This window comes from Dreissena polymorpha, chromosome 1 (genome assembly GCF_020536995.1).
Source record: "Dreissena polymorpha isolate Duluth1 chromosome 1, UMN_Dpol_1.0, whole genome shotgun sequence".
Lineage (NCBI taxonomy): Eukaryota > Metazoa > Mollusca > Bivalvia > Myida > Dreissenidae > Dreissena > Dreissena polymorpha.
In genome coordinates this window covers 40,320,698-40,338,342 of record NC_068355.1, presented here as the reverse complement: position 1 = coordinate 40,338,342, position 17,645 = coordinate 40,320,698, and the positions used below count along the sequence as shown (strand labels likewise).

Here is a 17,645-nt window from a genome sequence, read left to right as displayed (position 1 = left end):
AATGTTAACTTAATAATATAGCTAGTTTGGAGACAATTAAATATAAAAGATTTAATGAATATAAGCCAATGTCAACTTTATTTTATCACAATACCAACATCATAAAAGCAGATATTTTTATTTTAACTCTCAATACAAATATGCCACCTAAACATAACTACTGGTAATTTAAAACCAGACACCCATATTTCATTATATTGTAAAGAATAATATACAATTAACACATTTCAAGCTTTGCAATAATGTAAGCGAAAGCATTAACAAAGAACATTTACAAGACAAAAATTTCTGAAACTATACAGTAGATAAACACGTTTATTCAATAATAACAATTCATTTGCAACTTGATCTGCTGATTGTCTATTTAAACCAAAAATGCTCTTTCAACATGAGATTTATTTACAGTGCCTGTCATATGGAGTATACTCGAGTTGAATATTGGTTGAACAAGTATTGTATGTTGTCAATCTTCTCTTTAAAATGCTGAGTTTTTCTTCTTCAAATCTATGTGTTGAAAGGTAATTTCTTGGAAGTCCATGTGTTTAATAGTCTTTTCGTAAAATGGTATTCAGCTGTTGATTTATACAGTTCAGAATAATTCTTTTCCGCTGTTTATTTAGAAGTGAAGATCATAATAAAAATGGGCATCCTGGAAATGTATGTCATACTGCCTGTTTTTTAGCTAGGTAAACAGTTGAGATGATTTTTTCTGATGCAACATAAGAATCTGCTTCATTTTTGTTCTGTCCACAATATGTCTGAAAAGTCACCCAGTTTGGTTTTGTGTCTTGTGATGTTCTAATTTATTCCAAATCACACACACTTGCGGGTCTGACAGTCAAACTGTTCACATGCATACAATTATGAGTATTAAAATAATGAAACGTTTTCAAAGCACTGGGTTTCAATGGCAATGGAATGATAAAACGCGTGCGTCTTTTATTTTTCACAGTCAGCATTTCACATGACCAATCACAACCACCCACATCTGTCTCACTATCCAGCGCGTTTCCTTGCGTAATATCCGAGACACGCACATATTCCTAGAATGCCTATAACCAGTCCAAGGACCAATGCTATGGCATCCCCGGCGTCAAACGCGGCAACGCCGGGAATTAAAGAGCATAATATTACAAATATTAACTGGAACAGAACAATGTTGTCTGCCATCTTGACACTTAGCAAGTATCACGTGATCAGTCATATGATATTGATGGAAGTGCTTGATGATGGGTGAAATTTTTCATTTTAAGAATTAGTATAGCGTATACAATATTATATAATTTTAACGCTTTTATATGTATTCGTTCATTATAAACTGTTATATAATGCGTATAAAATCAATCGAAAATTGTAATCGATTAATATTTGGTCACATGACGAGTGATCTCACTCTGGGTTCAAGATGGCGGCTCCCAGTGTCTCAAATTTGGACGTCAAAGAAAATGTTGCCACTGCAAGTCCACAGTTGGGCCGATCGGCAATTAGTGAAATTCATTCGTCAGAAAAAACTGGAGTTCCACTAAATACGCCATGGACTTTTTATCTAGACAAGTAAATATCCGTTTTTACCGATGTCTGTTGTGATGGAAAGGTTCCAACTTTCGTTTTGTTGTTTTGACAGGTGGCGGGAAATAAAATAGATTTTGGCCCGGTACAAGTTACAACTCTTATTCCACACTCAAAATTAAATCAGTATAGTCCTTCCCCCCGACTACTTTGCACAGGAAGTGAGTCGGTTTATCTTTGGTCTGTCCTGTAGGCTTTGGAGTTCCAGTTTATTTATCATGGACATGACACATCCTTCATCCTGTGAGCGGTAAACCCCAGTGATCAATCTAGCCACTTGTCTCTGGATGTGCTTGATTTTGTCAATATGCTTGGCTAGATGAGGGTCTCATACTACGGAGCTGTACTCAAGTGTTGAACGGACTAGAGCTAAGTATGCTGTTTGTCTGTAGGTGATCGGGCAGTATTTTAGGTTTCTTCATATGAATCCTAGGGTACAATTTAACTATTTTGTTGATGTGGGTGTCCCAATTTAGGTTGGCAGATATGGTAACGCCTAGGTATGGATTTTCTTCTACTCGTTGAAGGATGTGTTTATTTAGTTCATAGAAGTGTGATGATTGGTTGTTAACGCTCAGAATATTACATTTCTTGGCGTCGAAAGGCATCCTCCATGAAGATGCCCAGATTTCCAGGGCTTTAAGGTTGTCTTGGAGGGCGATGTGGTCTTGAATGTTTTGTATGGGCCTGTGCAATCGTCTGGCACAGGAACAAAAGTGGGCTGAGAACGGTTCCTTTAGGTACTCCTGAGTCTACATGGAGGGATGTGGAATTCTCCCCGTCTAGTACAAATTGCATGTGGCTGTTTGTGAGAAAGTCATGGAGCCATGTATTCAGAGGTATATCAATGCAGTAACTGGCAATGACGCACATAAAGCAGTGCATGGTTTCAAATCAATCCAAGGTATTCTGAAGCACGTTACACAAACCTCACTCTTGAAGGTCATGGTTTGTTTCAAGAAAAGTTTTGGTGGTAAAACTACAGCAAAACTATATAATCAACATATAAACTATTATAATTAGACTTATTATCCTTACATCAAAAATTTTGTTCTTGTATAGTTCAATTTAAGCTACAGCATTAAAAAACAAAGAGGATTGTTTTATTTATCTTATTATTAGTCTTATGATTTTTTTTATATGTGTCATCTTTTCTGAAAAATAATGACCACACTCTGAGTTTAAGCAACATAAATGATTTAAAAACAAACCTTTCGTATCAATGCCTTTGATATATCACAGAAAATGAAATAATCTCACAAAAATAATCAAGTGCAAAGAACCGAAATATTAATGTGACTTAAAAACAATACAGATCAGCTATCATGCATATTCATTTTGTCTGAAATTGTGTATGAAACAACACAAAGAATTGTTGATTTCCGTCATGCATATGTTTATACATTCTTGTTTTTTAGCTCACCTGAGCACAACGTGCTCATGGTGAGCTTTTGTGATCGCCTTTTGTCCGTCATGCGCCGTGTGCCGTCAATATTTGCCTTGTGAACACTCTAGAGGCCACATTTATTGTCCGATCTTCATGAAACTTGGTCAGAACATTTATCCATTGATACCTCGACTGAGTTCGAAACTGGGTAATGCTGGGTCAAAAAATAGGTAAAAAAAAAGAAAAACCTTGTGAACACTGTAGAAGTCACATTTGATGCCCAATCTTCATGTAACTTTGTCAAAATGTTTGTCTAAATGATATGTTGGTTGAGTTCAAAAATGGTTCCCGTCCGTTGAAAAACATGGCCGCCAGGGGGCGGGGCAGTATTCCTTATATGGCTTTAGAGAAACCTTGTGAACACTCTAGAAGTCACAAATTTTGCCCAATCATCATGAAACTTGGTCAAAACATTGGTTTCATTGATATCTCGGACGAGTGTGAAAATGGTCCAGATCGGTGAAAAAACATGGCCGCCAGGGGGCGGGGCAGTTTTCCTTATATGGCTAAAGTAAAACCTTGTTAACACTCTAGAGGCCACATTTATTGTCTAATCTTCATGAAATTTGGTCAGAAGATTGGTCTCAATGATATCTTGAATTCGTTTGAAAATGGTTACGTTTGCTTGAAAAACATGGCTGCCAAGGGGCGGGGCATTTTTCCTTATATGGCTATAGTAAAACCTTGTGAACACTCTAGAGGCAACATTTATTGTCCAATCTTCATGAAATTTGGTCAGAAGATTGGTCTCAATGATATCTTGGACAAGTTTGAAAATGGTTACCTTTGCTTGAAAAACATGGCTGCCAAGGGGCGGGGCATTTTTCCTTATATGGCTATATATGGCTATAGTAAATTCTTGTTAACACTCAAGAGGCCACATTTATTGTCCGATCTTCATGAAACTTGGTCAGAAGATTTGTCCTAATGATATCTTGGATGAGTCCGAAAATGGTTTCAGTTGTGCAAAAAACATGGCCACCAAGGGGTGGGGCATTTTTCCTAATATGGCTATATATCATGCTTTAGTAAAACCTTGTTAACACTCTAGGGGCCACATTTATTGTCAGATCATCATGAAACTTGGTCAGAAGATTTGTCCCAATGATATCTTGGATGAGTTCGAAAATGGTTCTGGTTTGTGGAAAAACATGGCCGCCAAGGGGGCCTGGCATTTTTCCTTATATATAAGCTATAGTTAAACCTTGTTAACACTCTAGTTATTCTTACAATAATGATTTTTTAAATTACAATTTTTAATAACTTTTAAATTCATTAATGATAGTTAATAACTTATAAATTCATTAATGATAGATCAGGTATATTTTCATTGTATGATAATTCTTAAGAAATGAAATAAATGCTTTAAACTCTCTGTAAGTGTGGATACAGATAGTTTACATCAGTGGTTAGTGCTTATCTTTACCTTGATACTAAGAATAGCAGTGCTCTCATTTGATTAGATGTTTACCTAGGTTGCCAGCTACACATCAGAATCAGGGGACTAGCACATTGTTGGCCTTTCCCATTGAATTTGTGATTTACTATGTTACACTTTCTGGGAATGTTAAGTTAGTGGAGTTAATTTAGTTCTTTTAACTAAGTGCGGTTATTAACATAAGTTATAACTAAGGCAAAGTGACTTAGTTTTTTTTCTCTAAGTGAAAATATGATTTAATAAAGAACAGGACCTAGTGAATTTATCCAACAACAAGTAAATGTTTTTAATAAGTGATTAGTGAACAGAGTGAATTTATTAAATGACAAATCTCAGCTAGTCTTTTAATTAAAGTGACTTAGTGTGTTGTGATTAACACAAGTTATAAGTGATTAATCAAAGCCAAAGAAATGGATTTAAACTGTTTGTTTTCTTTAAGTGTCTTTCATTAGACTTAAGTGAATAATACAATGAAAGTGAGTTCTTAATTATTTGTTTAATGTAAGTGAAGTTTGTGAGTGAATTCAATTAAAGTGATCACGGGTGTTTGTTTATCCTAGTGCTTTATTCAGGCATTTGCCTCATACTGAACACAAACTGTTTACCAAGTTTAGACATGAAAGTGTTTTTGAAACCTTGTGTTAACTATGATTAACTTTTGAAAGTTTATGAACTGTATTTCTATACGAGTTGTTTTTATCCCCACGCTTTTTGAAAAAAAGGTGGGGATATTGTGGTGATCTCCGCCGTCCGTCCGTCCGTCCGTCCGTCTGTCCGTCCTGGCCACTATCTCCTCCTACACTAAAAGCACTAGAACCTTGAAATTTACACACATGGTAGCTATGAGCATATGTGCGACCCTGCACTATTTGGAATTTTGATCTGACCCCTGGGTCAAAAGTTATAGGGGTTGGGGTGGGGCCGCGTCAGAAATTATCACTCATTTTTTTAGGTTATTTTACATTTACTTCTTTATTTCTACACCGATTCACTTCAAATTGATACTGGACCTCACCTATGACAATACGGTCAATCTCAACCATGCATGGCCCCATTCCCAACCCTGGGGCGCCCCGCCCACATAGGCCACACCCACCAAAAATTTCCATTTACTATAATTTTTTCATTTCTACACGGATTCACTTCAAATTGATACTGAACTTTTGTTATGACATTAGGGTCAATCTCAACTATGCATGGCCCCAATCCCAACCCTGGGGCGCCCGCCCACATAGGCCACACCCACCAAAAAATTCCATTTACTATAATTTTTTCATTTCTACACGGATTCACTTCAAATTGATACTGAACTTCTCTTATGACATTAGGGTCAATCTCAACTATGCATGGCCCCATAACCAACCCTGGGGCCCCGCCCACATAGACCACACCCACCCAAAATTGCCTTTACTATAATTTCTTCCTTTCTACACCGATTCACTTCAAATTGATATTGAACTTCTCTTATGACAATATAGTCAATCTCAACTATGCATGGCCCCATTACCAACCCTGGGGCGCCCCGCCCACATAGACCACACCCACCCAAAATTGCCTTTTACTATAATTTCTTCATTTCTACACCGATTCACTTCAAATTGATACTGAACCTCTCTTATGACAATACGGTCAATCTCAACTATGCATGGCACAATTACCAACCCTGGGGCGCCCTGCCCACATATGTCACACCCACCCAAAATTGCCTTTTACTATAACTTCTTCATTTCTACACCAATTCACTTCTAATTGATGATGAACTTCTCTTATGACAATACGGTCAATCTCAGCTATGCATGGCCCCATTACCAACCCTGGGGCACACCTAGGTCAAACATTCGGCGTGGGGATACGCGTCGGCCTCTGCCGCGCCATTTCTAGTTATTGTTTGCATTATTGCTTAAGTATAAATGATGAATGTTTGGAAAGAATAAAAATAGTTTAGTCACATTGTTGTTGACTTTTCTTGTGCCTCAAGCTAGGCTCAGATGAGCCCAAGTAGCTTTCCCCGTCACAGTATGTGATAAATAAATAATAATTAAAATTATTGACTTTTTTCATTTAATAGCCGGCATGACAGGTGAAACGCTTTAGTATATAGTGAAAACATGTGAACAGTCTAGAAGACACATTTTTTGCCCAATCTTCATGAAATTTGGACATATCTTGGAAGAGTTCAGGAAATGGTTCAGGTCTGTTAAAAAAAAACAACATGGCCGCCAGGGGGTCATTTGTTGTTTATTCTTCATGAAACTTGGTTAGAACATTTGTTCCATTGATATCTTGGGCTGCAAAGAACAGGTCATTTCTTTTTATCTCAGGTGAGCGACTTTGGGCCTTTCAGGCCCTCTTATTTATATTTCTGTACAATGGTTTTGCCAGCAGTGTTTTAGATTATTCTTCAGGCCCCATGCCTTAAATTGGACATGGTTATTAAGAATTTGAAAGTGTTTCATATGCAAAGCATGCAATCATAGCACTGCTCTCCATTAGTAGGAGTATTGACCAATAGCTAGAAATAAGAACTCTTGCAGAAAGAAATTCATAATTTGAGATAACCCCCTGTTTCATCAAGTACACTTAGAACTGATCCAAGATCAAGGTATCAACACGTGCTAGAATCAAATTCATTTTATGTGCAACTATTCTTGTTTGCCCCCTCCCCCCAAAAATATTTGCATGCTCCCCCAACAAATTTTGGGGGGGAGCATATAGGCGCCGCTTCGTCTGTCCGTCCGTGTATCCGTCCGTCCGTGCACAATTTTTGTCCGGGCTATTTCTCAGCAATTAATGACCGGAATTCAATGAAACTGTATGGGAAGCTTCACTACCAAGAGGAGATGTGCATATTATCAGCCGGTTCGGGTCGGATGATTTTTCACAGAGTTATGGCCCTTTGAAATTTTCCATTAACTGTACATATAGTGCAATTCTTGTCTGGGCTATTTCTCAGCAACTAATGACCGGAATTCAATGAAACTTTATGGGAAGCTTCACTACCAAGAGGAGATGTGCATATCAGCGGGTTCTGGTCGGATGATTTTTCACAGAGTTATGGCCCTTTGAAATTTTCTATAAAAAAATTCTTGTCCCCCCGACTACTGTGCCCTCAAAATGTTTCCTTTTATCTGAATATATAGTGCAATATTGTGACAAAAAAAACCTTTGGGGAGCATCACCTGTCTCCGACGGTTTCTTGTTTTTTAATGTACACATTGTGCAATTAAGAAGAATCAGAAGCATGCCTTTACCCTTTGAACTTTTTGAATTTAGTGTACACCAAAAAGAAGCACTGTGAATATATCAGATTGTCATAATGATGTAAATTGGCAACTTTCAACATTGGATTTGCTTAAAACTAGTTAGAGAGGGTTTAATTGTTATGTACGGACAATAGATTTTAAAGTATTTTATGTGAAATCGATTTTTAGGTGATCCAGAACTACCCATGATCCTGAACCCTTGAATGAATGTAGATCTATGCAAAATTTATTATGCCCCCCCTTCGAAGAAGAGGGGGTATATTGTTTTGCACATGTTGGTCCATCCGTCCATCGGTCCGTCCACCAGATGGTTTCTGGATGATAACTCAAGAACGCTTAGGCCTAGGATCATGAAACTTCATAGGTACATTGATCATGACTGGCAGATGACCCCTATTGATTTTCAGGTTACTAGGTCAAAGGTCAAGGTCACTGACTCTAAATAGTCAAATGGTTTCCGGATGATAACTCAAGAATGCTTAGGCCTAGGATCATAAAACTTGATAGGTACAATGATCATGACAGGCAGATGACCCCTCTTGATTTTCAGGTCACTAGGTCAAAGGTCAAGGTCACAGTGATTCGAAACAGTAAAATGGTTTTCGGATGATAACTCAAGAATGCTTATGCCTAGGATCATGAAACTTCACAGGAACATTGATCATGACTGGCAGATGACCCCTATTGATTTTCAGGTCACTAGGTCAAAGGTCAAGGTCACAGTTACTTGAAATAGTAAAATGGTTTCTGGATGATAACTCAAGAATGCTTAGGCCTAGGATCATGAAACTTCATAGGTACATTGATCATGACTGGCAGATGACTCCTATAAATTTTCAGGTCACTAGGTCAAAGGTCAAGGTCACAGTGACTCGAAACAGTAAAATAATTTCGTGATAACTCAATAATAATTAGGCCTAGGATCATGAAACTTCATAGGTACATTGATCATGACTGACAGATGACCCCTGTTGGTTTTCAGGTCACTAGGTCAAAGATCAAGGTCACAGTGACAAAAAACGTATTCACACAATGGCTGCCACTACAACTGACAGCCCATATGGGGGGCATGCATGTTTTAAAAACAGCCCTTATTTTAGATAAGGGTAATCATTATCTGTATGGGAATAAGATAACTTTTAAGGATGATGCTTTTGTTTCAGATCAACACCAGGTACATCAGCTGCGGAATATGAGGCTTGTCTCAGGAAACTTTATACAGTCAGTACCGTTCAGGTTAGTTTGTTGGTAACTTCTTTACACAACTATAATTATCTTATTACTATTTTTCAAACTTCACAAGATATGGGTACTTGAATAGGTTTACAGACAATCCTTTATCATATGAACAGTTAATGACTCGTATGACCAGTGCGGCTCGTCTTTTTTTTGAGAGTAAGAATTTATTAAAAGACTGAAACGACTTCTTGCTAATTATTGTTTTTTTTCTGGACATGTACACTGACTAGTTGGCAAAAGCACTGTTTACAGTAATGCCATACACATTTGGTTCTTTGTTAACAATACACATTTCCATGGTATAAATAAATGTAAAGCAGGTACAAATTTTCTAAATTTTATTGACATTTCAATATTAACTAAGCATGTTGTGTGTTTGAAATAAATATTATAAAAGTAGCTAGATATCTTAATTATCAATTTGTACCAGTTGCTTGATCTAAATCTGAAATCATGTTTTTTTCCAGGGATTTTGGAGTGTTTATAACAATATTCCAAGTGTTAGCAAGCTTGGATCTAGATACAGCTACCATCTTATGAGACATGAACGCCGGCCTGTCTGGTAGGTCTGGATATGGACTTGTATGAAATGATTTGTTAAAAAATTCATTATCTAGGACTTGCTGTCTTTATGTAAAAGTGATTATTTAGTCATTCTATATATAGAAAGGTGGCCATATGCTAGAAAATGTTTATTTTATAAATCTTTTGTTAGCTTCTAACATTTTGCTTATTTTGGTACTTCTCAAATTCAAGTTTATTGAAACTTAAAGACATTCATAAATGCATGTGTTGTTTTAAAAGCCTTCCCCCAAAACTTTGGAAAAGTGAACATATTTAAAAGTTCTCTTTGCGATGTTATGGGAATTAAACTCAGTTAAATGACCCCTTCTCAATTACTTGATCCCTGTTTAAGGAGGCAAAAACTGGACTGAGGTTAACAGATCTGTTGGCTTGTTATTTTTCTCAAGTATGCATTTAGGGAGTTATAAGAATATTTACATGTGTTTTATTCAGTTTTTAGCCGGATTTTTTTCGAAAAAATCTCGGCTTATAGATTGATGTTGTCGGGCGGGCGGGGGGGGCGGGCGGGCGGGCGGGGTGGCGGCGTGCTCGAAAATGTTAAAGTTCTTATTTCATGGTATAACTTTGGTATGCTTGGACCTAGAGTCTTCAAACTTGACATGAAGGTTGGCCAGGATTAACAGATGACCACTGGTCATTTCAAGGTCATTCATTTGAAGGTCAAGGTCACTGTGACCTTCAATATAAAAAATGTTAAAGTTGTTATAACTTTGGTATGCTTGGACCTAGAGTCTTGAAACTTGACATGAAGGTTGGCCATAACTAGTTAGTAACCACTGGTCATTTCAAGGTCATTCATTTGAAGGTCAAGGTCACTGTGACCTTGAATGTAAAAATGTTAAAGTTCTTATTTCATGGTATAACTTTGGTATGCTTGGACCTAGAGTCTTCAAACTTGACATGAAGGTTGGCCAGGATTAACAGATGACCACTGGTCATTTCAAGGTCATTCATTTGAAGGTGAAGGTCACTGTGACCTTCAATATAAAAATGTTAAAGTTGTTATAACTTTGGTATGCTTGGACCTAGAGTCTTGAAACTTGACATGAAGGTTGGCCAGAACTAGTAAGTAACCACTGGACATTTCAAGGTCATTCATTTGAAGGTCAAGGTCACTGTGACCTTGAATGTAAAAATGTTAAAGTTGTTATAACTTTGGTATGCTTGGACCTAGAGTCTTGAAACTTGACATGAAGGTTGGCCAGAACTAGTAAGTAACCACTGGACATTTCAAGGTCATTCATTTGAAGGTCAAGGTCACTGTGACCTTGAATGTAAAAATGTTAAAGTTCTTATTTCATGTTATAACTTTGGTATGCTTGTACCTAGAGTCTTCAAACTTGAAATAAAGATTGGCCAGTACTAGAAGATGACCACTGGTCATTTCAATGTCATTCATTTGAAGGTCAAGGTCACTGTGACCTTAAATGTTAAAATGTTAAAATTGTTATAACTTTGGTATGCTTGGACATAGAGTCTTCAAACTTGACATGAAGGTTTGCAAGCACACTTAGATGACCACTGGTCATTTCAAGGTCATTCATTCTAAGGTCAAGGTCACTGTGACCTTGAATGTAAAAATGTTAAAGTTCTTATAACTTTGGTAGGTAAAAATGTTAAAGTTCTTATTCCATGTTATAACTTTGGTATGCTTGTACCTAGAGTCTTCAAACTTGACATAAAGGTTGGCCAGTACTAGAAGATCACCACTGCTCATTTCAATGTCATTCATTTGAAGGTCAAGGTCACTGTGACCTTCAATGTTAAAATGTTAAAATTGTTATATGCATTCAAAACATAACACAAGGTTTGCTCATGCCTTGAAAAGTACTTACATTTCATTTTGACCTTTGAACAATATTTCAGTAATTTAAGTATTGCATTGACAAAAACACGAAAGGTACTTTCCTGTCATTTAAATAAAAAATCCGGCTTCAATGCGGTCATCTCCGACCGCGGAACTCTTGTAATTGATTATTGCTATGCAAAATTACTGAAAGTCCTTTCTTTTCTTTTATATGTCTAATATTACAAATAATTTAAAAGCAATACATTTTGTTTTGGAATAAATAATAAACACTGATCCCTAATGATAAGTGGCTGTAGATTTATTGTCAGCAATATTTCATGCAATATTTCTACTGCTGTTTAGTTCACACTATTTAGAATGCTCTGTTAATCAAGAAATACGGCTGAGGCATGCAGTATGTAAATAAAATTGTGTTGTTGCCTTCATACATTTTTATATGATTTTAGGGAAGACCCAGAGAACTGTAATGGTGGGAACTGGAGAATGAAATGCCATAAATGGGACACGGTAGTTGACTTAATGGAATAATTGCTACTTATCACTGCATCAAACTTGTTTTATCTCTGACATCAGTTAAGGCTGTTAAGAAAGTAACTTTTCTCATTGTAAGGAAACTCAATTTTGATCATAGAATGATGTACAGACCACAAGCGTATTTGTCTACTGTTTCTTACTCTGCTTGTACCAACCCTTGGTGACACTGCTGTAAAGCTTTCACAGTAAATCTTCTCTTAGCATGGATGAATATCACCAATAAACAATAAACATTACTTGGATACTAACGTTCTAATGATATTGCTATTAGTCCTATAAACTTACTTAATTTAACTTTGGTATTTTAAGTACATTGTTGGTACCTAATTCAGCATTTTATTGATTGATATTTTGTTGCAATACCATAAAGAAATTTGAAACATGCTCAGATCATTTTTAGCTCGACTATTATATATGAAATATATATAGTGGAGCTATCCTACTCACCCCGGCGTCGGCATGAGCGTCTGCGTTAGCATCTGCGTTAGCGTGCAAATGTTAAAGTTTTCGTACTTCCCCAAATATTTTTTTTGTCCCTGGACATATTGCTTTCATATTTTGCATACTTGTTTACCAACATGACCCCAACCTATAAACAATAGCAGACAACTCTATCAAGCATTTTGTCATAATTATGGCCCCTTTTCCACTTAGAATATGCAGCAAATGTTAAAGTTTGCGTACTGCCCAACTATTTTCAATGTCCCTTGACATATTGCTTTCATATTTTGCATACTTGTTTACCAACATGACCCCAATCTATAAACAAGAGCAGACAACTCTATCAAGCATTTTGTCATAATTATGGCCCCTTTTATACTTAGAATATGCATATTATTGATAAATGTATGTTAAAGTTTGCGTACTACCCCAAATATTTCCTATATCCTTTGACATATTGCTTTTATATGTTGCATACTTGTTTACCAACATGACCCCAACCTATAAACAGGAGCAGACCACTGTATCAAGCATTTTGACATAATTATTGCCCCTTTTACACTTAGATAATTGAACATTTTGCTTAAATTGCCATAACTTCTTTATTTAAGATCACATTTTATTATTACTTTGACAAAACAACACTTACCTGAATACCACAATGGATTCCACCCAAACAATACCCCACGCCCCTATCCAGAACCCTTCCCCCCCCAACCTCCCCCTGCCAGATTTTTTTTAAACATCATCTTATAAATTACCCCACCCCTTCATTATACCCACCTCTCACTCCCCACCCCCCCTTCCCCCCCTACCCCCCCCCTACCCACCCCATTTTTTTTTAAACATCATCCACCCCCCCCCCCCCCCCCCCCCCCCCCCCCTGATTTTTTTTGATATTTTTTTCCTTTTTTTAGTTTTGAAAGATTGTCTTATAAATTATTGAATATGAATAATTTCCCCATGATGGCTTACGTTATACTGTCAAACACTCAAATAGCCGAGTGCGCTGTCCTCTGACAGCTCTTGTTTTCTAATGGTATCTATGCTGATTAAATAATGAAAATGTTTTTTTGCTCCCTTCATAAACATGGCAGCCTTTGGGCAGGACTGCTGTATATTCCTTGTATGTCTGTACAAAAACCTGTTTCAACCACATATCATGAAATTTGCTCAGAAAATTTATTTTAATGATATCTTTGCTGATGTCACAAATGGTTCTGGTCCCTTGTAAAAATAGTTTTGCCTGGGGGACATGGTAATTTTCCTTTTTTGTTTGTAGTAAACCATGAAAATACTAAATGTCATGTTTCGCCCAATCATCATGAAACTTACTCAGAATATTTGTTTTAATTAAAACTCTGCAGAGTTTGAAAATGGTTCCAATCTGTTGTAATAAATAAACATGGACATCAGGGTGCGGACTGTATTCCTTGTATGGAATGGATATACTTGTTTATACTGTAGAAGTCACATTGTTTGTCCAATCAACATCAAATTTTATTCTAATAATATTTTGGGATAGTTAAAAAATGGTTCTGGTCCATTGTAAAACATGGCTTCATGTGACAGTTGTAGAAGTAACATTTTTTGTGCAATAATCATGAAACTTACTCAGAAAGAGATGAGATTGAAAATAATTTCAATACATTTAAAAACATGCCCTTAACGCCTTAAAGGAATGAGGCAGTTTTCCATATAGTTTTTTAGTGAAATATTGTTAGCATCCTAGGAGTGACATTTTCTGTACAATCTAAAAGAAACTTGCTCAGAACATTTGTATTATATTAATATATTGGTCACATCCAAAAATGATAATGGTCTGATGAAAACATGGCTGAAAAGGACCGGATAGTTTTTGTTATGGCTATTATAAATCCTTTAAAATATAACATTTTGTGGCTAACATAATAAAACTTGCTCAGAACACATAATCCAATAATATCTGGACATAGCTTGAACATGGTTCTGGCCCTTTGGAAACATGGCTGCCATGGGTTGGGGTAAAATACCTTATATGACTTACTGTAAGTAAAATCTTGAAAACACTCAAGAAGTCACATGTTTCACCTTACATTATGAAACTTGGGCATAACATTTTTATGCCCCCGGTAGTCAGTCAGTCAGTATGTCAGTCTGTCTGTCCATCCGAAAACTTTAATGGTCATAACTTTTTCAATATTTAACATAGCAACTTGATATTTGGCATGCATGTGCATCTCATGGAGCTGCACATTTTGAGTGGTGAAAGGTGAAGATATTTGGCATGCATGTGCATCTCATGGAGCTGCACATTTTGAGTGGTGAAAGGTGAAGGTAAGGGTCATCCTTCAAGGTCAAATGTCAAATAAATGGTGTCTGTCCGTCCGTCCGAAAACTTTAACATTGGCCATAACTTTTTCACTATTGAAGATAGCAACTTGATATTTGGCATGCATGTGTATCTCCCGGAGCTGAACATTTTGAGTGGTGAAAGGTGAAGGTCAAGGTCATCCTTCAAGGTCAATGGTCAAATTTTGTAATATTGAAGATAGCAACTTGATATTTGGCATGCATGTGTATCTCATGGAGCTGCACATTTTGAGTGGTGAAAGGTCAAGGTCAAGTTCATCCTTCAAGGTCAAAGGTCAAATTTTAAAATATTAGAGATAGCAACTTGATATTTGGCATGCATGTGTATCTCATGGAACTGCACATTTTGAGTTGTGAAAGGTCAAGGTCATCCTTCAAGGTCAAACGTCAAATGGCTTCAAAGGGGCGCAATAGGGGGCATTGTGTGTCTGACAAACACATCTCTTGTTTTCTTATGATTTTTGTAGCAAGTTAGAAAATGGCTTTTTTCTATTCAAAAAGAGCTGCTGGGTTGGTAGTTTTCCCAATATGGCTATAGTGAAAGATTACCAGCTGAGAACAGTTAATTTACTTTGGATTTTGAGGTGGGCATCTTAGAGCCCCTGGTCCTCTTGTTTTGTATTTTCTCTTTCAATGAAATCTTTTCTAACCAAAAACTTACTGTATTTCAGTCTACAGTGTGGCAGGAGCTCTTGTTGGCAGCAATTGGAGAGCATCTGTCAGATTTCTTGATTGAAGGTTTGTACTTGTGTTATGCCTATATGTCAAAATGAACACATAATGTAACCCATATGTGTAAACACATACAATTGAGTCATTAAGCTGGTGACATGTAATGTTAATAACTTACACTTGTTCATTTTGTCAATTTGTTTGTGCAATTAAATTTAACAGCATTGTTTATCAAGAAGTCCTAAAGGCACATTACTCAAACATCAGTGTAAGTCGAATGGTGTTAACTTGTTGATACAGTTAAGTTAACAACCTACCGGGTAAATGCACCAATTTGCTTGTAATCTGAGTATACCTTTTATGAACATTATTGTTGATTAGAAAAAATAATGGAAATGTAAGGAAATACCAATTTAAACTTTTATTCATTTATCAGCAATCTATACATATTCAGGTGATGAAATAAGCGGTATAAGTGTCAGCATGAGGGAAAAAGATGATATAGTAACGATTTGGAATACCCGATCACACCTGGCAGAACAATCAAATATTCTCGAGAAAGTCAAAGAGCTAGTGCCAACTGTCAACTTTACTGCAACATTTTATAAAGGTATCAGAAATTTAGTTAACATTGCTTAATCCATGTGTATATCACAGCACGAGATAACCATATTGTTGTGAGTTTCCGTAAAACCCAAATTAATAAACAAAAAAACAAGAAATAAATCACATTGAGGCATTTATATTATGTAAGCAAAACTAAACTCACTATGTTAAGTTCTATTCTGTGAGTGATTGCATGTATATACATTTTTCGGAGAAAACCCTTGGTATTGTCATAGCCAGCTCGTCGTCTGCCGTCAGTCGTCCGCTATCCGCCGGCGTCTTGCTAAAACCTTTACATTGGCTCTAAAATCAAAGTGCTTCCATCAACAGCTTTGAAACTTCATATGTAGATTCATCTTAATGAGTTCTACACGCCACACCCATTTTTGGGGTCACTAGGTCAAAGGTCAAGGTCACTGTGACCTCATTTATTCAAAACTGCACCCGCAGCCGAGCGTTGACACCCGTTATGCGGTGCTCTTGTTAATTCTTGATATTGCCTCTTAAGTTCTTGTAGTCAAATATTCAACCAAGAGACACTATTTTGGTAATGGGCATTGAGAGATGATATAATATAATCAGTATATCGGGTGACTAAGAACTAGCATTTATCAAATGTGGGAATACCAGTCGGTCAGCTTTTGAAATCTTCACAGAAACCATGAAACATGTATTCAAAATGCCACAGGCTTAGTTTGAATATAAATGTCAACCACATTTGATGTAAATATAATATTAGCCATTTATTGTAAAAACAATTGATATTTCAGTATAAAATAATACATGTACAAATAAAAAAAATTGTTTTGTGCTTTAGCTCGGCTGAGCACAATGTGCTTATGAGGAGCCTTTGTGATCGCATTTTGTCTCTCCTGTGTCTAGTGTTACAAATATACCTTTGAAGCCACATGTATCACCCAATCCTCATTAAACTTGTTCAGAACATTTGTCCCTATGATATCTTTACCAAATTTGAAACTTTGTCAAATGGGATCAAACTCTTGGTCATTGGATCGAACTAAAAAAAGGCTTGTAAACACTCTATTGGCCGAATTTATTTTTTCAAATTTTTATGAAAATGTGTCAGAACATTTGTCCTAATGATCCAATAATCCATTGAAAAACATGGCTGCCAGGGTGAGGGTCAATATTTTCTTATATGGCTATATGAAAGGGGCCTTTTCACAGATTTTAGCATGTTTTGAAGTTTGTCATTAATTGCTTTATATTGATAAATGTTAACATTGGATATAAAAAGCTCCAGTAAAAAATCAAGAATAAAATTAAAATAAGAAAAAAAAGGACCTCAGCAGGGCTCGAACCATTGACCCCTGAAGTCCTGGAGTAAAATGTCTCCCACTTAGACCTCTCGGCCATCCTTCCAGATACAATTACAGGTGTATTTTATACTTCATGTAATCAATTCTCATAGTTTCACAAAATATAACAGCAACAGAACTCTCCAAATTATTAATTCGTTTCGCGTTGCAACGCTTTATAATTTTCTGGGTTTAAAATCATCAAAAGATGCATATATTGGCTATTTTAGAGCATGGTAAATGTTCACAAATATCATAACTAATACAAAAATGTGCGAATCTGAAACAATTTTTTTCAATTTTGTCAATTTACCCAAACGTGAAAAGGCCCCTTTAAAACCTTTTGAACACTCTAAGGCTCTCATTTATT

The 17,645-nt window shown here is 36.4% G+C and overlaps 1 protein-coding gene across 3 annotated transcripts in view; it reads left to right on the top strand.

Annotated features, from left to right (window-relative positions):
* Positions 1 to 1,372: 1,372 nt before the first annotated feature.
* LOC127877575 (eukaryotic translation initiation factor 4E type 3-like) overlaps positions 1,373 to 17,645 on the top strand; it is a 29,039-nt gene continuing 12,766 nt past the window's right edge. For 2 of the 3 annotated variants that reach the window (XR_008048489.1, XM_052423556.1), the window contains exons 1-6: positions 1,373 to 1,554; positions 8,881 to 8,953; positions 9,424 to 9,518; positions 11,798 to 11,858; positions 15,350 to 15,416; positions 15,805 to 15,960. Coding sequence is in view for 2 of the 3 variants with exons in the window: in XM_052423556.1 (XP_052279516.1) it covers positions 1,406 to 1,554; positions 8,881 to 8,953; positions 9,424 to 9,518; positions 11,798 to 11,858; positions 15,350 to 15,416; positions 15,805 to 15,960 (601 nt within the window). In the remaining variant the exon portion in view is untranslated. Of the gene's footprint in view, positions 1,555 to 6,587; positions 6,647 to 8,880; positions 8,954 to 9,423; positions 9,519 to 11,797; positions 11,859 to 15,349; positions 15,417 to 15,804; positions 15,961 to 17,645 lie in introns of those variants that run through there. The other variant, XM_052423566.1, reaches the window with a different exon arrangement.